Source organism: Gossypium hirsutum, chromosome D02, assembly GCF_007990345.1.
Source record: "Gossypium hirsutum isolate 1008001.06 chromosome D02, Gossypium_hirsutum_v2.1, whole genome shotgun sequence".
NCBI classification, from domain to species: Eukaryota; Viridiplantae; Streptophyta; class Magnoliopsida; order Malvales; family Malvaceae; genus Gossypium; species Gossypium hirsutum.
Window position 1 is genome coordinate 9,497,047 of NC_053438.1, and position 17,541 is coordinate 9,514,587.

A 17,541-nucleotide genomic window follows, 5' to 3' on the forward strand; every position below is an offset into this window, starting at 1 on the left:
ATCTAGTTGCCTCGACTCGATGAGAAAACTAAAACTCGAGCTTAGTGATGATCGAATCTGCTTTGTCACCACTGACTCTTGATTCTAAAAGGCCAATTAAGTCAGACCTATGTTCACGGTTATACTCACAAAAAATGCGAGGGAATCTGGAGCTAGCACACTCTTGACAATTCCAATAGAAAATGGTAAAGTTCATAAATATTAAAAAAAAGGGAAAGAAACAAACCCCTTAGGAAGACACCTTAAGCTTGACATTGGTCAGACTTATATGCTTCGGCTATAGCTTGGGAGCTAATAATAGTAGTTAAGGTAAACATGGCTTTTGGAAGAGCAACATGAGAGCTTCCCACTACTCTAAAATGTCCCATTCGGCTATGAATGGTTTTAATTAGGGACTTCTCTCATTGAACATTTTTTCTTTCCCCCTGATTCGCTACTTTTAGTACCTGAAAGAGAAAAATGACGAACCAGTGACTCTTCTGCCTTTGAAAAGGTTAAAGAATTAGGATAAAAAATTTTCTTAAAAGATACGGCAGAATTTTTATTGGGGGTCAAGAGTTTTAGAATTCAATTCTACCATAGTTTCGATTGGGCCTTCATAAACGGTATTAAAATATAAAAATGACTTACTAGAATTTTTTATCATGGGATTTCACATCATTCTTACTGTTATTAGCCTATTTCATTTGTTTCATTCCCTTCGTATTAAGATCGACTAAAAAAGGTGGTGGGTCAAATGGGTCCCGAAGATTTGCATCATTACTTGACCCAATAGAACCCCGTGTGTGCTCAATCAAAATTCCTTGCTTTTGAAAAGTGGAGTCCATAGCAAGCTTATTGTTACCCATTAATAAATGTACCTTCGACCCATTAGGTCTAACACCGCTCGAATGGGCCCATATGATAATCCCTAGTATTTTTCCATTAATCGATCTAAAAGTCAACCTTACTTTCTTACCATTTAGGTTTTTTTAAAAACTCCCATTTTTTGAAATTAATCTCCTTAATGCCTTGTTGTTCATCATCGATACTAATAGTCTCATTTTCCAACATGATTAAAGCGTCAAATCTAGACTTGCCTAATCCCGTATCCGATAATTTTGATTTCTCGTTTCGAATCTCTTTTTTATTTTGGCATAATTTCTGTTCCACAATCATCCATGGGCCAAAGGGTTCGCCCATCTCCACTAGAGCAAACTCCTCGATGATCGGAATAAGGGCTTGCTCTTGCCACCAATAGAGTTCGGATCTAGGACAATGGAAGGGCAAAAGTCCTTTATGTGACCATAACAACCACAGGAGAAGCAAACTGCTGGCAGAGATTCAAACTCAACCCTTTGGACCTTTCCATTGACAATGATTTGCAAGACAAACGACTTCTCCAAATCAACGAAAACAACCATCCTCGCAAACCGTCCCCTTATGCCACTGTCGATTTTAATGTCCAACCGGGCCACTTTACTTATCAAGCTACCAATCTCTTCCAAAACTTGTCGCTTGTAGAGGAAGCCTGTCATACCCAAAAAGCAAATCCACGCCAAAACCATACTTGGAAACAACTTCAACGGGTTAAAATCAACTGTCCCTAGTTGAACAGTAAGGTAATGACCACAAATAACCCATGACCTTGAGCCAACACCATATCATAATCATCCTTGTTTTAGAACCTAACCAGATAATAACCGTTTTTGACATCCATAAGGTGAAATGGTTGAAAGGGTCTCCATGAATTGGAAATTCGGTTGGTTGAAAGGGTCTCCATGAATTGGAAATTCGGTTATGTAATACCCCATAACTCATGTTTCGTCCCAACAGCTTCACGACAATGTTGGTCTCCATGTCCTTAACAAGCCAATCCTTGATTTGGTCAGAAAAATTGATGGTTGGAATCCCATTTACAGTGGATCTCAAAATATCTCCCTCAACAAAGACCAAATCCTCTTCGTTGATGATACCAAAATTTAACGATGGCCCATCCGCTTTCCCTCTCAGGAGCTTATCCTTCCAAGAGACCCCAACTTTCGGGCTCAGATCTACCACCATGTTCTCAATAGTATCCTTGATTGTCTTTTTGAAACGAACTTTATTTGTGATACGATCTTAATTAGTGTCCCCTCCACTATCTCCTCGATTGCTGGACGAGATCAAATTTTTTGATGACATTTCCGATCAACAAGAACGAACTCTTTCGCTAATAAACTTATTTATTACATAAAGAAGTTATTTCTTTAACAGTGGTATAAGACCCCAACAACAATTCATATTTAAAAAATTAATTTAATTTACCTTTTTTTAAAAAAACAGATTCAATATTTAACTAAAAGTTCTATTAATCATTGAATTAATACATAATACTATTAAAATCAATATAGAAATTTGGAACTAAAAAAACTATAATATTAAATTGAAATAATACAAAATAGGCATAATATTATATCAACTCATCATCATTTAAAACTTTGGAAAGAAATGGAGTGCAAGCTGTGATTGAAGGTTGATCTTCTCTAAAAATAATTAGAGTTTGAATCATTATTGCCCAAAAAGAACCCTCAGTTAGCAGCGGATTAGATAAAAAAATTTAAAATGTGAGGTTTTCGCCCAATGGATGCTTCATTTAACTGCCGAGTAAGATTTTAGAAATAAAAGTATTTTTATTATTTTGAAATCGCCGTGTAGGGGAAATTTTTAGAAACAAATATTATAGATGTTGAAACCTCAATATAATGGGGTACTTTCAAAATAAGAGCAAGAATACTTTTTTGTAAATGAAAAGTGAAAAAAACAAAGGTATAATTTCTTCAAGAAAGTATATCTAAATTTGAGATTGAGAAGATGGAATGCCACATTGAGATTTGATTGAGCCTTAAATAACACAACATCTCTGATGCTCCTTTTCTAAACCAATTCAATCTATGAATTTTGATTCCTCATACAAATTATAATTTGATTCACTCCACAATAAAAACAATTTTTTTGATTATTTTAACACATCGTAATTAAATATTAAATTTTAAGTTTTTAAATTTCGGAATTTTTGACAAAAAGTAATTAACAAAGTACTGATTTTTGGGAATCATAGAGATGCTATAATCTTTCTTACGCCACTTCCGAATTCTTAGAAATCCTGACAAGAAATTAGAAAAGTGGAGGATGGAAAATAAAAAGTTGAACAAAGTTGAATATTTCAACATAAAAGAAATATGCCCTAGGTAGCAATTTTATTAATCAAATACAAATGGCGGTCGGCTTTGGTATTTCAAAACCAACGAATTTCCAAGTCTTTACCTAATTAAACTACCTAAGGACGGATCGAATTTTAGTTATATGGGAATTTTGTGTTTGGTTTATTGGATAAAGGATGTTCACATCATGGGTTCGAGTTGATGAAACGGTCTATTAATAGCGTATGTGCAATTAATGTTTTTTTAAAATAATTTTGAAATTAAAGACAATGTACTTCAGCACACTCGAACCCATATCCTTCTATATTTGTAACAATGTTCATACCAATCAAACTAAAACTCAGCCAGATGTTATACACAATTATATGAATGTGTTAGAAATGAAAAAAAAAGAAAAAAAGAAAAGAAAAGTGAACTTGATGTATCATACACATTGCCATGCAGAAGCTGTTAGCAAGCACCTATCTTGCCACCCTAATGAAAGAGCCTTCCCTTCATCCCTTTGAAATACTCTAAACCCACCATTAGTATTCTCTCCTTCACATGGAAGGGGGCAGTAATTATGGGTCCTAACTTTCAACAAAAGTTTTGCTTGTATCAAACACTTTGAGCTCAGTTTCATCCCTCCAAATCCATGCCTTTCCATCATGTTTTTCCATGTTCCTTTATTTTCTTCATCTAAGTTCTCACTGTTAATCATGGCTTTGATCTCTTTCCCCAGATGGTTTCTCTCAATACTTAGCCTCTCAGTGCTCTCTTGTGGGAGGCAATCATCCAACGAATCAAACATGGCAGCAACGTAATGCAAAGATTCCATGAATCTGGATAAGAAATTTCTTACTCTTGGATTACCTTCTTGCTCCACTAGGATAACAATAGAAGGTTTAAGTGAATGAACTGATTTTAATGTCTGGGACATTTCCATAAAGTTGCTCAAATGAAAAACTAAATTCACAGCAACTGTTTCATTCTTCTTTTCCCTTTGGTTGATGATCAGCTTGGATGATGATCTCAACAGGCCTTGGAATTCAAAGACCAGGTTGCAAAACCCTTTGGCGAAGCTCACTAATCGAGCCTCAGTTTCTTGCAGTTCTTCTAAGCTTCTGCCATAGCCTGTAAGTCGAAGGGATACCCTTTTGCCACTTTGTGAAACGGATTGGATGAGAGAAGGCCATTGAAAGCCATAAGAGACGTTAAAATCAATAACATGCAAGGCTCTATTGTTGTTTGTCTCTTGGTCTTTCTCAAAAGCTTCGATGATGGCTTGGTTAACAGTGAAATGAGCGAATTGGTAATAAGGGGAGACCCTATAAAGACTGGTGAAAGCTAGAAACTGTTGTTCAGTAGTAGGTTCCTTCATGACCATGTCGTAAAAAGGGGATTTTGGGGTTAAAATCCTAGCAAATAAACCATCAGCAAAGTGAGCAACAACTCGTTGCACTGAGTCTCCCATTAATGTCACGGTTGGATAGAGTTGGATGAGATTCTCCAAGGCTGAGTTCATATTGTTTTTATCAACTGAAGTAGCAATGATGAGCAAGGAATGGATTAAGTGAAGACCTTTCCCGTTTTCAGCCAAGCCTTTTGATCTCTTGTGGTCAAGCTTTAACATCTCTTCCCTCACTTGAAGAAGCTTAAATATCTTCCCTTCAAAATACCCTTCATGTGATGGGTTCAGAGGGTTGCAAACATTAAGTAACTTTCTCTTCCTTTTTCTACTGTTTTCCTCATTAGGATCTGTCACAATGGCCAGGCTGAGATTCAAATGCTCCTCCTCTTCATCTTTATCTTCCATCACCATTTCAAGGGAGAAATTGAGATTAAGAAACAAAGCTCAAAGAGATGAAGAATATAAGATTTTATGACATGAGGAAGCTAGGCTTTTATGGGGGCAAAGAATATGTATATTATGGGAATAACTTATGAAAATTTCCTTCTGTCGTTACATGTGAAAGGAACAAAAGTGTAATATAACAAGAGAGAGATTTTTTCGGAGTTGGAAAATCGAGTTGAATTAGATTTTTAAAAGCATATTTTTAATCTGATTTTAAATAATGGTCAAATTTTTTAATTAAATTTATTTAGAATTGGATTGGAGATCCCATTGTATTTCTCAAGAACTAATGTGTTGAATCCAGAAAACATTTTGATTTTCTTAAGAAAAAAAAGAGAGAGAATATTTGAGATATTTATGCTTTAGAAAAACTATGACATGTTTCTTGCTTGGAGTCATTGGGTAGTTCGGAGGTGCTTGAAAGATGCCATGGAAGTTGACAAAAAACAACGAGGAAATAAAAAAGGGGAAATCTAAACCTACTACCCTCAACGGACTTTGTTCCCATCTTTTCTTTCTATATACGGTAAAATTATTATGGGGATACTTAATTATATTTTGTTTTTTTTTTACTTAAAAAGTGGGTAAATTAATTTCTGTATTTTAGGTCAAAGAGTAAATCTATCCCTTCTGGTAAAAATTTTATCTATTTCTACGGTTAAAAACAGTCGTAACTGATGGAATAATCGGATAATTACATGTGGCCTACTACATATATATACCTCGTACTGATGTACAGAGATTAATTTTTAACAATAGAAATTGATTAAATTTTTAACAGAATGACCCATTTATTCTTTGATTTTATGCACAGAAACTAAAATGTCCATTTTTTTAGTAGAAAAACAAAATATAATTTGACTTCTAATCATTTTAACCTATATTATGTTCCCCAAGTAAATTTTGTAATTTCTGAAAAATATTGTGTTTCAAAACTCAAAGTTTAGCTTAATTAATTTATACAAATAATTTTATGAAGTGGTGACGAATTTAAGAAATGCATTTTAATACTTACGACTTTATTATTTGTTTTCGAGATTTTGTTTATACTAAAATAATTTTGAAAGAAAATATCTACAAATTGAAATGGATATTTCCCTGAGGTATCATAGATTCTAAGCAAATTATGAAACTAACAAGACATTTCGAATTAAATGTTTGTCTTTGTGCATGTTCCATTGGATTCACACAGTCTCCTTTGCCAGCAATGGTACACTATGACTATGTTGATCTCTTGTCTAAAAACTTAGGTTAAACTCATTATGTGGGAGTATATTCAGTTTTTCTAACTTATTTTAAACATTTGGCTCCAAGCACAGCTGTTTACGCATGTATATATATATAGAAAAAGCACGAAAGCAACATAGATCGCAGTTGCTCAATTGGACGGGGTGGGAATAGGTCAGCTTAGCACGTGAATTGCGAAGTCTAAGCTGCTGTATATAATTATATTGCTAGAAAGCGATTAGTTCCACCTAAATCTTGAGATAAAATTCTTGAACTGGCCAATTCTTTTTTTTATGAATTATCAGAGAGCTGCCATCCTTGATTAGATTGGAGAAAGGGATGTATAATTATAAGTTATGATACTTGATTACATTACAACGAGAAAGAAAACAAAACGGCTTTTGTCAGTGGGATTTCACGAGGGATTGCCAAACCCAAAAAATAAAGTAAATTTAATTAATGTAGAATTCATTTATTATATCATTTGAAAAGAAAATAAATATGTTATTAACTTCATTGAAGTAGTTGTTATGTGTTAATGGACCACGACAACAAATTGCTATTTGTCATATTTGAAGTTGGCAATTTATTAAAACAAAATATTTGGGATATGTTGATATTATGGAATTATTCAAGCACATCAGTGAAGATCAATTTATTTGGAGGAATATATCTTAAGGATCAGATTAGATCGATCGTACCAAATCCCTTCGATCAAGGATGTTGGATCGGAACTAAACTTGAAGACTTATCTTTCAACAATCCATTGTACTTTGGTCGTTATGATTATATTGTTTTTAGCTGTTTTAGTTAATGTTTTATAAAGGATTGTAATTGACCTTTTGTATATGAACAAGTCTCGAAAGCTTGTATGTATTTGAGAGACTTGTGCAGGTTTACATATTGGGTTTTACAAAGTAAGTTCTTAGGGGTAAGAGATATAGGTTTTTTAGTATAAAAATGGGATATTTAAATCCGCAATTGAAATTGTCATCTCTATCAATAACTTTATTTAAGTATTATAAAAATTCCATCATAATTTATCTAAAATTATTGTAACCAAAAATAGAATTTTAATTCCCCCACTTGTTTCCAAGTAGTTTTTATACAATACACTTTGAAGGAATAAATTGATACACATTGTGAGTACCGTTTGCAATTTTGAATGTGTCTTGAGGAGCACACATTAAATGTTGGACCCAAAACAAATTCACACCAAACATCTGAATTCAACTTTGTTTCATGCTTAACAATTCTGGCTTAAATATTAATTTCTCCTTCCAACTTAACACTTCTCTTAAATTAGTGCTTGCGGTTTCTTTTTTATCTCAATTTGGTATATAATTCTTTTTCCAGTCTTGAGAGAATGTGCTAAGCTTGAAGGTCAAATACATATTTAAGCCGATAATATTTGATGTACCATGCACTGTAATAATACGACGTATCATTATTGAGTAAAACAAAAAATTATTGAAGCACTAATAAATAAATACTAATTTTTTATTTAAATATTAATTATAATCTTTACAATTTTTATTGGGTTTGAGGTTTAGAGTTTATGATTTATGATTTAGAGTTTGTATTTAGTTTAGGGTTTAAGATTTATATCAAGTTTAGGTTTCATATTCATCGAGGCAAATCTAAACCCTCCTCCCCCCTTCAATTGTAAAATTATCTTTTAATCCCCTTATAAATGATAGCATTAGAAGTTGATATATGTTAAAGCTGTACTTTGGCCCCCAAAATGGAAAATATTATTTAGTCCCTTCAAACATGATGAAATCATAAGTGAATACAATATAAAATTACTCTTTGACTTCATAAAAAAATTATACTTCAATTTTTGTCCCCTAAATAATTTTTTAGCTTTGACGTGAGGGTTTCATATTTAAGGTTTAGGGTTTCAATTTTAGGTACAATAATAAATTTAGCCCTCATCATTTATATCTTTTGTCATTTTGGCCCATATTCTTTTTTTTAAGCTAAATTTAGCCCTTGGACTTTTAAAAAGAATCAAATTTGGCTACCAATAACATTTCAAAAAGAGTTGAATTGCCAATTTTTTAACAAAAATCTTGACTAAAACGTTAAATTTTTAATCATAGCAGCTCACATGACAATCCACGTGTATAGGGGAGAATCAAAAAAAAAATAGGGGGAAAAATTGAATTATAAATTTTTGAGAGGTCAAAATATAATTTTATCATGTATTAATTTATGATTTCATTATTTTCTGAAGGGACTTAAAAGAATTTTTATTTTTATTTTTGGGGGGCCAAGTCAATTTGACCATATATTAATTTATAATTTAAACACTTCTTAAGGGCCTTACATAACAATTTTCCATTTTGAGGGGGCCAAGGCCTTCATCTCTCACATATACTTCATGCTTAAAAAAAACATTATGAACTTTTTTTTGTGTTTTGATTTTTTTTTAATTTTTGAATATTTTATAATTTTTAAATTATTTGTTGATATGGCATATAAGATTAATAGTGCCATATTAGCATAGAGTACACATGGACTGTTATACTGGTTGCAACACTAAAATCATTAAAATTAAATGTTTTAGTCAACATTTTCGTTAAAAAATCATTTAACTTATTTTGAAAGGTTAATGATCAAATTTAACTAAAACAATAAAAACAAAATTAACAAATAGATAAACATTACAAACTAAATTTATCATTTTGCCTATTTAACAGCTATTATTATTATTTATTTGTAGTCCTCAATTTATTACTTCACCAATGATGAACTGTCTTATTACTACTCACTAACAATGCATGAAGTTCATGCATTTATTATATAAATTATTATATAATTGTAAATATTCAATACTATTTCTAAAATTATTATATAATCCAAGAATTAAACCGATTTAATTTGGCTATTTTTATGAAGAACACAAAGCTACAATTTAATTACTAAAATTAATAAATGATGGCAAAATATATTATTAAAAAAATGGCTGTTAGAACAATGAAAAAAAGCATTTGATGATGTAAGTTATACTGAGAGTTCAACGTATGGCAACTTCACAGCAGGCCAAACATAATGGAATTGGTTTTTTTTTTCTTTCTTTTTTTCCTTTTAATAAATTAAGATAAAATTAAATATTTCATTCATATAAATTTTATATTTATTAATTAAAATTTATAAGATTTCAATAATTGATAAAGTAAAATAATAAATATAAATGTTTAGTTTTTGGAATTAAGATAATTTATATTTTGATAAATATACATTAAGAACAAAATAAGTTGAATGTTAAAATAAAATTCAACTATATTTATTAAAATGATTGAAATTTTAGAATTTAAAAAAAAATAATTTATGATGTTAATGTTTCATATATTCAATAGCTACTCTAAAATAGTTGATTCAAAACATTATGTAATATTTCTGGTAATTACACATTTTGTATAATAAGACTAATATTTTTTTATACACTTTATTTTCATAAAGTTGTCAATACTGAAACAGTTATAATACGTATGGTAATAAGAATTGTTACTATGAGAAAGAAAATTGTTGTAATTTGTATGGTAATGAATTTTTTTATTTATTAAGAAAATGTAGTATAAGAATTAAATAGAATTTTGTGTAGTTATTAATGTTATTAAAATTATCGTTTCCATAATTAAGAACATTTTAAGTAAAGTTTTCACACAATATTAATTGTCAATTTTTAAATAACATTTAATTCTGTTGATATAATGAATCAACAAAGAGGAGGCAAGGAAGAGAAGGTGGTAGTTACAAGGAGGCTAATTCACTTATGACAAGTGGAGAGACGAATGTGAAGGCTAAGGGAGGAAAGAGCTAAGGGAAAGAAGAGGAAGAGAAAGCTAGAGAACGTTAAGTCACTAAAGAGAGTGCTTAGGTGAAACACCCCTTACCCGAGACCGTTGCCAGAGTCGAGCATGAGGCGTTACTTGACTTAACTTAAAAGTTCGGGGAATAAAAATTAACTTTTAAGTTAAGTCAAGTAACGCCTCATGCTCGACTTCGGCAACAGTCTCGAGTAAGGGGTGTTTCATTTTATTGGTATCAACCGGTTCTCGAAATATTTAGTATGAATAAGAGTCTAGCTATACATGCCATACTTGTATTTTGATAGTGTGACGACTCCTGACGATTTTAAAATGTTTTCTTTTATAGTTATGGATCCCGAACGAGCTGGTGCAGATGATGTAGAGAGTAATGCGCCCGCTCTCGCAGAAGGGATGGTGCCACAAGATGTTAGTGAAAGGCCCGTTACAGTTAGTCAGGGAGGAGGGGCTCGAGAAGCCTTCTTCCAAGCTATGAATGATTGGTTTACCGAGTTCGTTCGTACAAATTCGGCTGTTAGACCTCCACCCCCTCATGATTCACAGATTCCCCATGTAGCTTCTCCTGCTGCAGGTATAGTTATCAGGGAAAAGCCACTAGTTGATAAGATCAGAAAATAAGGGGCTGAAAAGTTTCGGGCTACTAAAGATGATGATGTAGAGAGAGCAAGATTTTGGCTTGAGAATACTATTAGAGTCTTTGATGAGTTATCCTGTACACCTAAGGAATGCATGAAGTATGTTGTTTCACTTCTCAGAGATTCAACCTATCATTGGTGGAAGACTCTTGTATCAGTTGTACCGAGTGAGAGAGTTACTTGGGATTTCTTTCAGGAGGAGTTCCATAAAAAGTATATCAGTCAGAGGTTTATTGACCAAAAAAGAAAAGAATTCTTTGAGTTAAACAGGGTAAGATGACTGTTACTGAGTATGAACGTGAATTTGTCAGACTCAGCAACTATGCTCGAGAATGTGTATCTACAGAAGCTATTATGTGCAAAAGATTTGAGGATGGACTTAATGATGAAATTCGACTGTCAGTTGGTGTTCTAGAGATAAAAGAGTTTGTTGTTCTGGTTGAGAGAGCCTGTAAAGCAGAGGATCTGTTAAAAGAAAAAGAAAAGGGCAAAGTTGAAATTGAAGCGCAAGACACGAAGAAAAGGCAGATGAGCAGACCATTTCGATCATTTCAGTCTACTTCCAAGAGCCTAGAGAGTTCTCTAGTGGATCAAATTTCTCAGCCAGATATTCTAGTCGAAACAGAGGCAGAAGATTTGAGGGTTCTAAAGCTCAAACTACTACAATTGCAAGTACGGGTAGTACTCGACCCACTAGGCCAAAATGTGCCCAATGCGGTAGACGTCATCCTGGAGAGTGTAGAGCAAATGAAAATGCCTGTTTCAGATGTGGTGCACCATATCACTTTATTTGGTATTGTCTCGAAACAACTAAAAGAGAAGTAATACTGAGTGCGAGATCAGGAAATGCTCCTACTAGAGGCAGATCACAGAGGAACCCGGGAGTTAGAGCAAGTAACAAGGGTACGTCTAGAGACTTAGCAGCTAGATCAGATGTTAGAGCACCTGCAAGAACATATGCTATTCATGCTCGGGAAGAGGTATCCTCCCCTGATGTGATTACTGGTCCATTTTCTCTCTATGATACTCGTGTTATTGCTTTGATTGATTCGGGTTCGACCTATTCTTATGTTTGCATGAAATTGATGCCTAGTATGAACATGCCCATAGAATCTACCGAATTTGTGATTAATGTATCAAATCCATTAGGCCAGTATGTGTTAGTAGACAAAGTATGTAAAAATTGCCCTTTGATGATTAGAGGTCACTGTTTTTCGACCAATCTCATGCTATTTCCATTTGATGAGTTTCATGTGATTCTTGGTATGGATTGGTTGACTGCCCATGATGTGATAGTGAATTGCGGAAAGAAATACATTGAGTTTAAATGTGAAAATGGTGATATTATCCTGGTTGATTCAGATGAGTCAGATGGTTCTCTCTCTATTATTTCTGTTATGTCTGCTCAGAAATGTTTGAGAAAAGGGTGTGAAGCTTATCTTGCTTTTGTATTGAACACTAAAGATCCAGAATTGAAAATTGAATCAGTGCTAGTGGTAAGTGAGTATTTAGATGTGTTTCCGAAAGAATTGCCAGGTTTGCCTCCTGTTAAAGAAGTTGAATTTGGTATTGAGTTGATTCCAGGTACAACTCTTATTTCTATTGCTCCTATAGAATGGCTCCGTTTGAATTGAAAGAATTGAAAGCTCAGTTGCAAGAATTAACTGATAAAGGTTTTATAAGGCCTAATTGTTCTCTGTGGGTTCCACCAGTGCTTTTTGTGAAAAAGAAAGACGGTTCGATGAGGTTGTGTATAGATTATCGGAAGCCTAACAAAGTAACAATAAAGAATAAATATCCACTGCCTAGAATTGATGATCTGTTTGACCAGTTGAAAGTTGCTACTGTGTTTTCCAAGATAGACTTGAGATCCGGTTATTATCAGTTGAGAGTTAAAGAGTCAGATGTTTCGAAGACTGCTTTCCGAACTAGGTATGGTCACTATGAGTTTCTTGTGATGCCATTTGGATTGACTAATGCTCCTGCTATTTTTATGGACTTAATGAATCGAATTTTCAGACCTTACTTAGATAAATTTGTAGTTGTGTTCATTGATGATATTTTGATTTATTCTCGTGATGAGATTGAACATGCCGAGCATTTGAGAACCGTTTTACAGATTTTTAGAGATAATAAGCTTTATGCCAAGTTTAGTAAAAGTGAGTTCTGGCTTCGGGAAGTTGGATTCCTTAGACACGTCTCAGGCGATGGTATTAAAGTTGATCCGAGTAAAATTTCAGCAATTGTTAATTGGAAGCCTCCTAGAAATGTATCAGAGGTTAGAAGCTTTCTTGGAGTAGCTGGTTATTACCGATGATTTGTAAAGGTATTTTCCATGATAGCTACCCCTTTAACAAGGTTGTTGCAGAAAGATGTCAAGTTTGAATGGATAGAAAAGTGTCAGCAGAGTTTTGACAAGTTAAAGGCATTGTTGACTGAAACTCCTATTTTAGTATAGCCAGAACTGGGTAAAGAATTTGTGATTTACAGTGATGCATCCTTGAACGGATTGGGTTGTGTACTTATGCAAGAAGATAAAGTAATCGCATATGCTTCTAGACAGTTAAAGCCACATGATAGAAAAACTATCCGACGCACGACTTAGAGCTGGCCGCCATTATTTGCGTTGAAAATCTGGAGACATCATTTGTACGGTGAGAAGTGCCGAATATTTACTGACCATAAAAGTTTGAAGTACTTGATGACTTAGAAAGATTTGAACTTAAGGCAAAGAAGATGGTTAGAATTGATTAAAGATTATGAGTTAGTGATTGACTACCACCCGGGTAAGGCAAATGTTGTTGCTGATACTTTGAGTAGAAAATCTTTATTTGCATTGAGAGCTTTGAATACCAGTTTGGCTTTATCAAATGACGGTTCCATTTTAGCTGAGTTGAGGGCTAAACTGATATTTCTTGAAGAAGTTTATGAAGCTCAGAAAACTGACAGTGAGTTGCAAGTTAAAAGAGCTCAATGCGAGCCGGGTGTAGAGTCAGATTTTCAGATTGGTTCTAACAGTTGTTTGATGTTTAGAGACAGAGTATGTGTGCAAAAGAATGATGAGCTTATTCGGAAGATATTACAGGAAGCACATAGCAGTTCTCTGTCTACTCATCTAAGTAGTACAAAGATGTATAATGATTTAAAGAAAATGTACTGGTGGGCAAGAATGAAAAGAGATATTTCAGAATTTGTTTCTAGATGCTTAATTTGTCAGTAGGTAAAGGCCGAACATCAGGTACCTTCAGGTTTATTGCAGCCTGTGTTAGTTCCTAAGTGGAAATGGGATTGAGTTACCATGGATTTTGTAGCAGGATTACCGTTGACACCGAAAAAGAAAGATGCAATACGAGTTGTAATTGATAAGCTAACGAAGTCAGCTCATTTTATTTCGGTTCATATGGATTATTCACTTGACAAGTTGGCTGAATTGTATGTTTCAGAGATAGTTAGACTACATGGGGTACCGTTATCGATTATCTCAGACAGAGATCTGAGATTTACTTCGCGATTTTGGAGAAAATTACAGGAAGCTTTGGGTACAAAATTGAGTTGTAGCACGGTTTTCCATCCTTAGACTGATGGTCAGTCGGAAAGAGTTATTCAGCTACTTGAAGATATGCTCAGATGTTGTGTTTTAGAATTTCAAGGTAGTTGGGAGAAATATTTTCCGTTGGTAGAGTTTGCCTATAATAATAGTTATCAGTCGAGTTTGAAGATGGCACCTTATGAAGCTTTGTATGGACGTAGATGTCGTACACATTTGTATTGGATAGAGCTTAAGGAAAATTAGATTTACGGGGTTAATTTAGTCAAAGAAACAAAAGAGAAAGTAAAAGTTATCAGAGATTGTTTAAAAACAACTTCAGACAGACAAAAGTCTTATGCAGATTTAAAAAGAAAAGAGATCAAGTATCAAGTTGGTGACAAAGTGTTTTTGAAAGTATCCCCGTGGAAGAAAATTTTTAGATTTGGCAAGAAAGGCAAACTAAGTCCACGTTTCATTGGACCGTTCGAGGTGATTAAAAAAATTGGGCCCTTAGCATATTGGTTAGCTTTGCCAACTGAGTTAGAGAAGATTCATAATGTATTCCATGTGTCTATGTTACGTCGTTACCGTTCTGATCCGTCACATGTGATCTCACCGACAGAGGTTAAGATTCAGCCAGACATGACTTATGTTGAAGAACCGGTAAAGATTATTGATCGAGAGATTAATCAACTAAGGAACAAGAGTTTTGCATTTGTGAAGGTGTTATGGAATAGACATGGGGTTGATTAGGCTACATGAGAGCCCGAAGAAGCTATTTGAAAACAGTACCAAAATCTCTTCACAGGTAAGATTTTCGGGGACGAAAATCTTTAAAGGGGGAGAAATATAACATCTTGATTTTGGGTCTAGTCGGAACAGTGGTTTTGGGACCACAAATCTGATGAGAAAAAAATTTTATTTTATTATATTTTTATGGTTTACGAGTTCACAAAATGATTTCGTGAAAATTTCGTTCAAAAATTTTGACTTTTGGGCACTCAATTTAGTCAAAAGGACTAAATTGTAAAAAGTACAAAAGTTGAGTTCTACATGTTAGTGGTGTCCAATTGTTATGAAAATTTTAAATTTGAGGTCCTTATATGGTAATTAGACCATTTTTTAATTTGGTAGACAAAAATGGACATGGTTAGACATGTTTCCAAAGTTTTTCATTAAGGGTATTTTGGTCATTTAGTTATTAAAATGAATTAAAAACAAAATTAAAAGCCAATATTTGTCCATCTTCAACCCCATGGCCGAATTTCACAAGGGAAAACCATGGCTAGGGTTTTTCAAGCTTCCAAGCTCGATTGTAAGTCTGTTCTAGCCCCGTTTTTAATGTTCTTTACGTTTTTAGAATCCCAATAGCTTAATGTAGCTTATTCTAGCAATAATTTAACCTAGGGTTCATATTTGGAAAAATACTCATAGGTGAAATATGTTTATTTTGATGTTTTATGATAGAATATGAAGCTAGAAATTATGTTAAATAACTTTTGCTAGTCGATTTTAAGTGAAAACGAGTATATTGACATAATCAGCAAAAATACCTAATGTTCATAAGTAAGTGTTAGAGTAAGAATTTGATGTTATAAAACATAAGAATAAGAGATGAAGTTTAATTTTCGAGCTTTCGGGTAAAAGTGTAATTATGTAAAAGTTTAGGGGAAAAATCATAATTTTGTCAAAGTTAGAGTCGATGACTGTTTTGATGAATGTGGGTATTAAATAAGCTAAATTTGCAATTATAGATCACGAAGAATGAAATCCGAAGCTAGACTGGGGAAAGAAAAAGATTGAGGACTAAAGTGTTAGATTTGATCACATTTTTGTACTGAGGTAAGTTTACGGTAAATAAATGCGATATTTTGATAATTATTATTAATGCTGTTATTTTTCAGCAATTATGTATTTATTTCATGAAAATATCTAATGTTAACTCAAGTTTGAGATGACAGAGAATCAGTGTTAAAAGGCCCTGTTGAAACATGAGGAATGTATCGGATACAAATGTCATGACATTAAGAGGATGAGATCCCATGTAAGACCAGGTCTGGGACATGGCATTGGCATCATTGAGATTATGAGAGGTCTCATGTAAGACCATGTTTGGGACATGGCGTTGGCACCGAGATGAGAGGTCCCATGTAAGACCATGTCTGGGACATAGCGTTGACACCGAGATGAGAGGTCTCCCGTAAGACCATGTCTGGGACATGACATGGGCACCTATATGAGAACTCTCATGTAAGACCATATCTGGGATATGACATTGGCAGTACAAGAAACATCCAATGTAAGACTATGTCTGGGACATAGCTTTGGCATGTTATATTCAGACAGGAGACCCGAGTATCCTTAGTATTCCAAGTGATTCAACGGGCTAGTAAATAGACGATGTTACATGAAAGTTCAGGTAAAAGCCTAATAGACAAATTCAGGTGAGTTAATAAGATTAAGAGTATCTCAGTTATCAGTTGAGAAAAGAAATGTCAGCAACGAAGGAGTAAGTTAAGCAAGCAGGTAAGTAAACGAGTAAGAGAGTAAGTAAAGAAGAAAGTAAAGATCTTAATGCTTAATGAAAATTTATGAATATAATTGTTTATGATAAATGTTGTTATGAATATAACTGTTTATGATAAATGTTATTATTTATTTACTTGTAAACATACTAAGCTTTATGCTTACTTCTTTTATTTTTTTTTTCTTTCATATAGTATTATCAAGCATAGTCGGGATCTTGAAGATGTCGGAGAGCGTTCACACTATCAACCACCACAACTCGGTATTTTAAGACTATAAATGTTTTGAGCTATGTCATGTATAGGGACTTGGTCATTTCGATTGTATATTCTTAAGATATGACCAAAAGATGATATGTAAATATTTGATGATGAATAGTTATTAAAATGGCTAAGTATGAAGGTGTTTGTTGTTATAAATGTCTAGGTGCTAAATTATGCATAGAAATCATGAAAAAGTAAAAATTGGTAGTAAATCAGTTTTGAGACAGCAGTAGTGACGTGATTTTGAAAAATCACCAGGGATAGTAGAAAATGAATTAAGGGTGGATGAGATATAGAATTAAAGCTTATTGAGTCTATTTTCATAGAAAAATAACGGTGTATACAAAAGAATTATGTATTCTGAGATATTTTCATTTTAGTTAGACAAGGTCAAAGTGGTTTTCGGAATCTCCTGTTCTAACTTTGGAAAATCATTAAAAATTGTACAAAAATATTTATGAGTTTTAATTTATATTTCTAGATTCCTTATTGAGTCTATTTTTTTTAGA

General features: G+C 33.4%; 2 protein-coding genes across 2 annotated transcripts; both read right to left on the minus strand.

Annotated features, from left to right (window-relative positions):
- Nucleotides 1–1,187: 1,187 nt before the first annotated feature.
- Nucleotides 1,188–2,043, minus strand: LOC107908044 (uncharacterized). The gene is made up of 2 exons (XM_016835319.1): nt 1,620–2,043; nt 1,188–1,510 (listed from the first exon to the last, which is right to left on the minus strand). Exons 1-2 carry the CDS (start codon nt 2,041–2,043, stop codon nt 1,188–1,190), a joined length of 747 nt encoding a protein of 248 aa, XP_016690808.1.
- A 1,294-nt stretch (nt 2,044–3,337) lies between these two features.
- On the minus strand, nt 3,338–5,406 carry LOC107908366 (GRAS family protein RAM1). Its single transcript, XM_016835542.2, has one exon. It carries the CDS (start codon nt 4,981–4,983, stop codon nt 3,607–3,609), a length of 1,377 nt encoding a protein of 458 aa, XP_016691031.2. The 5' UTR covers nt 4,984–5,406; the 3' UTR covers nt 3,338–3,606.
- Between the last annotated feature and the right edge of the window lie 12,135 nt (nt 5,407–17,541).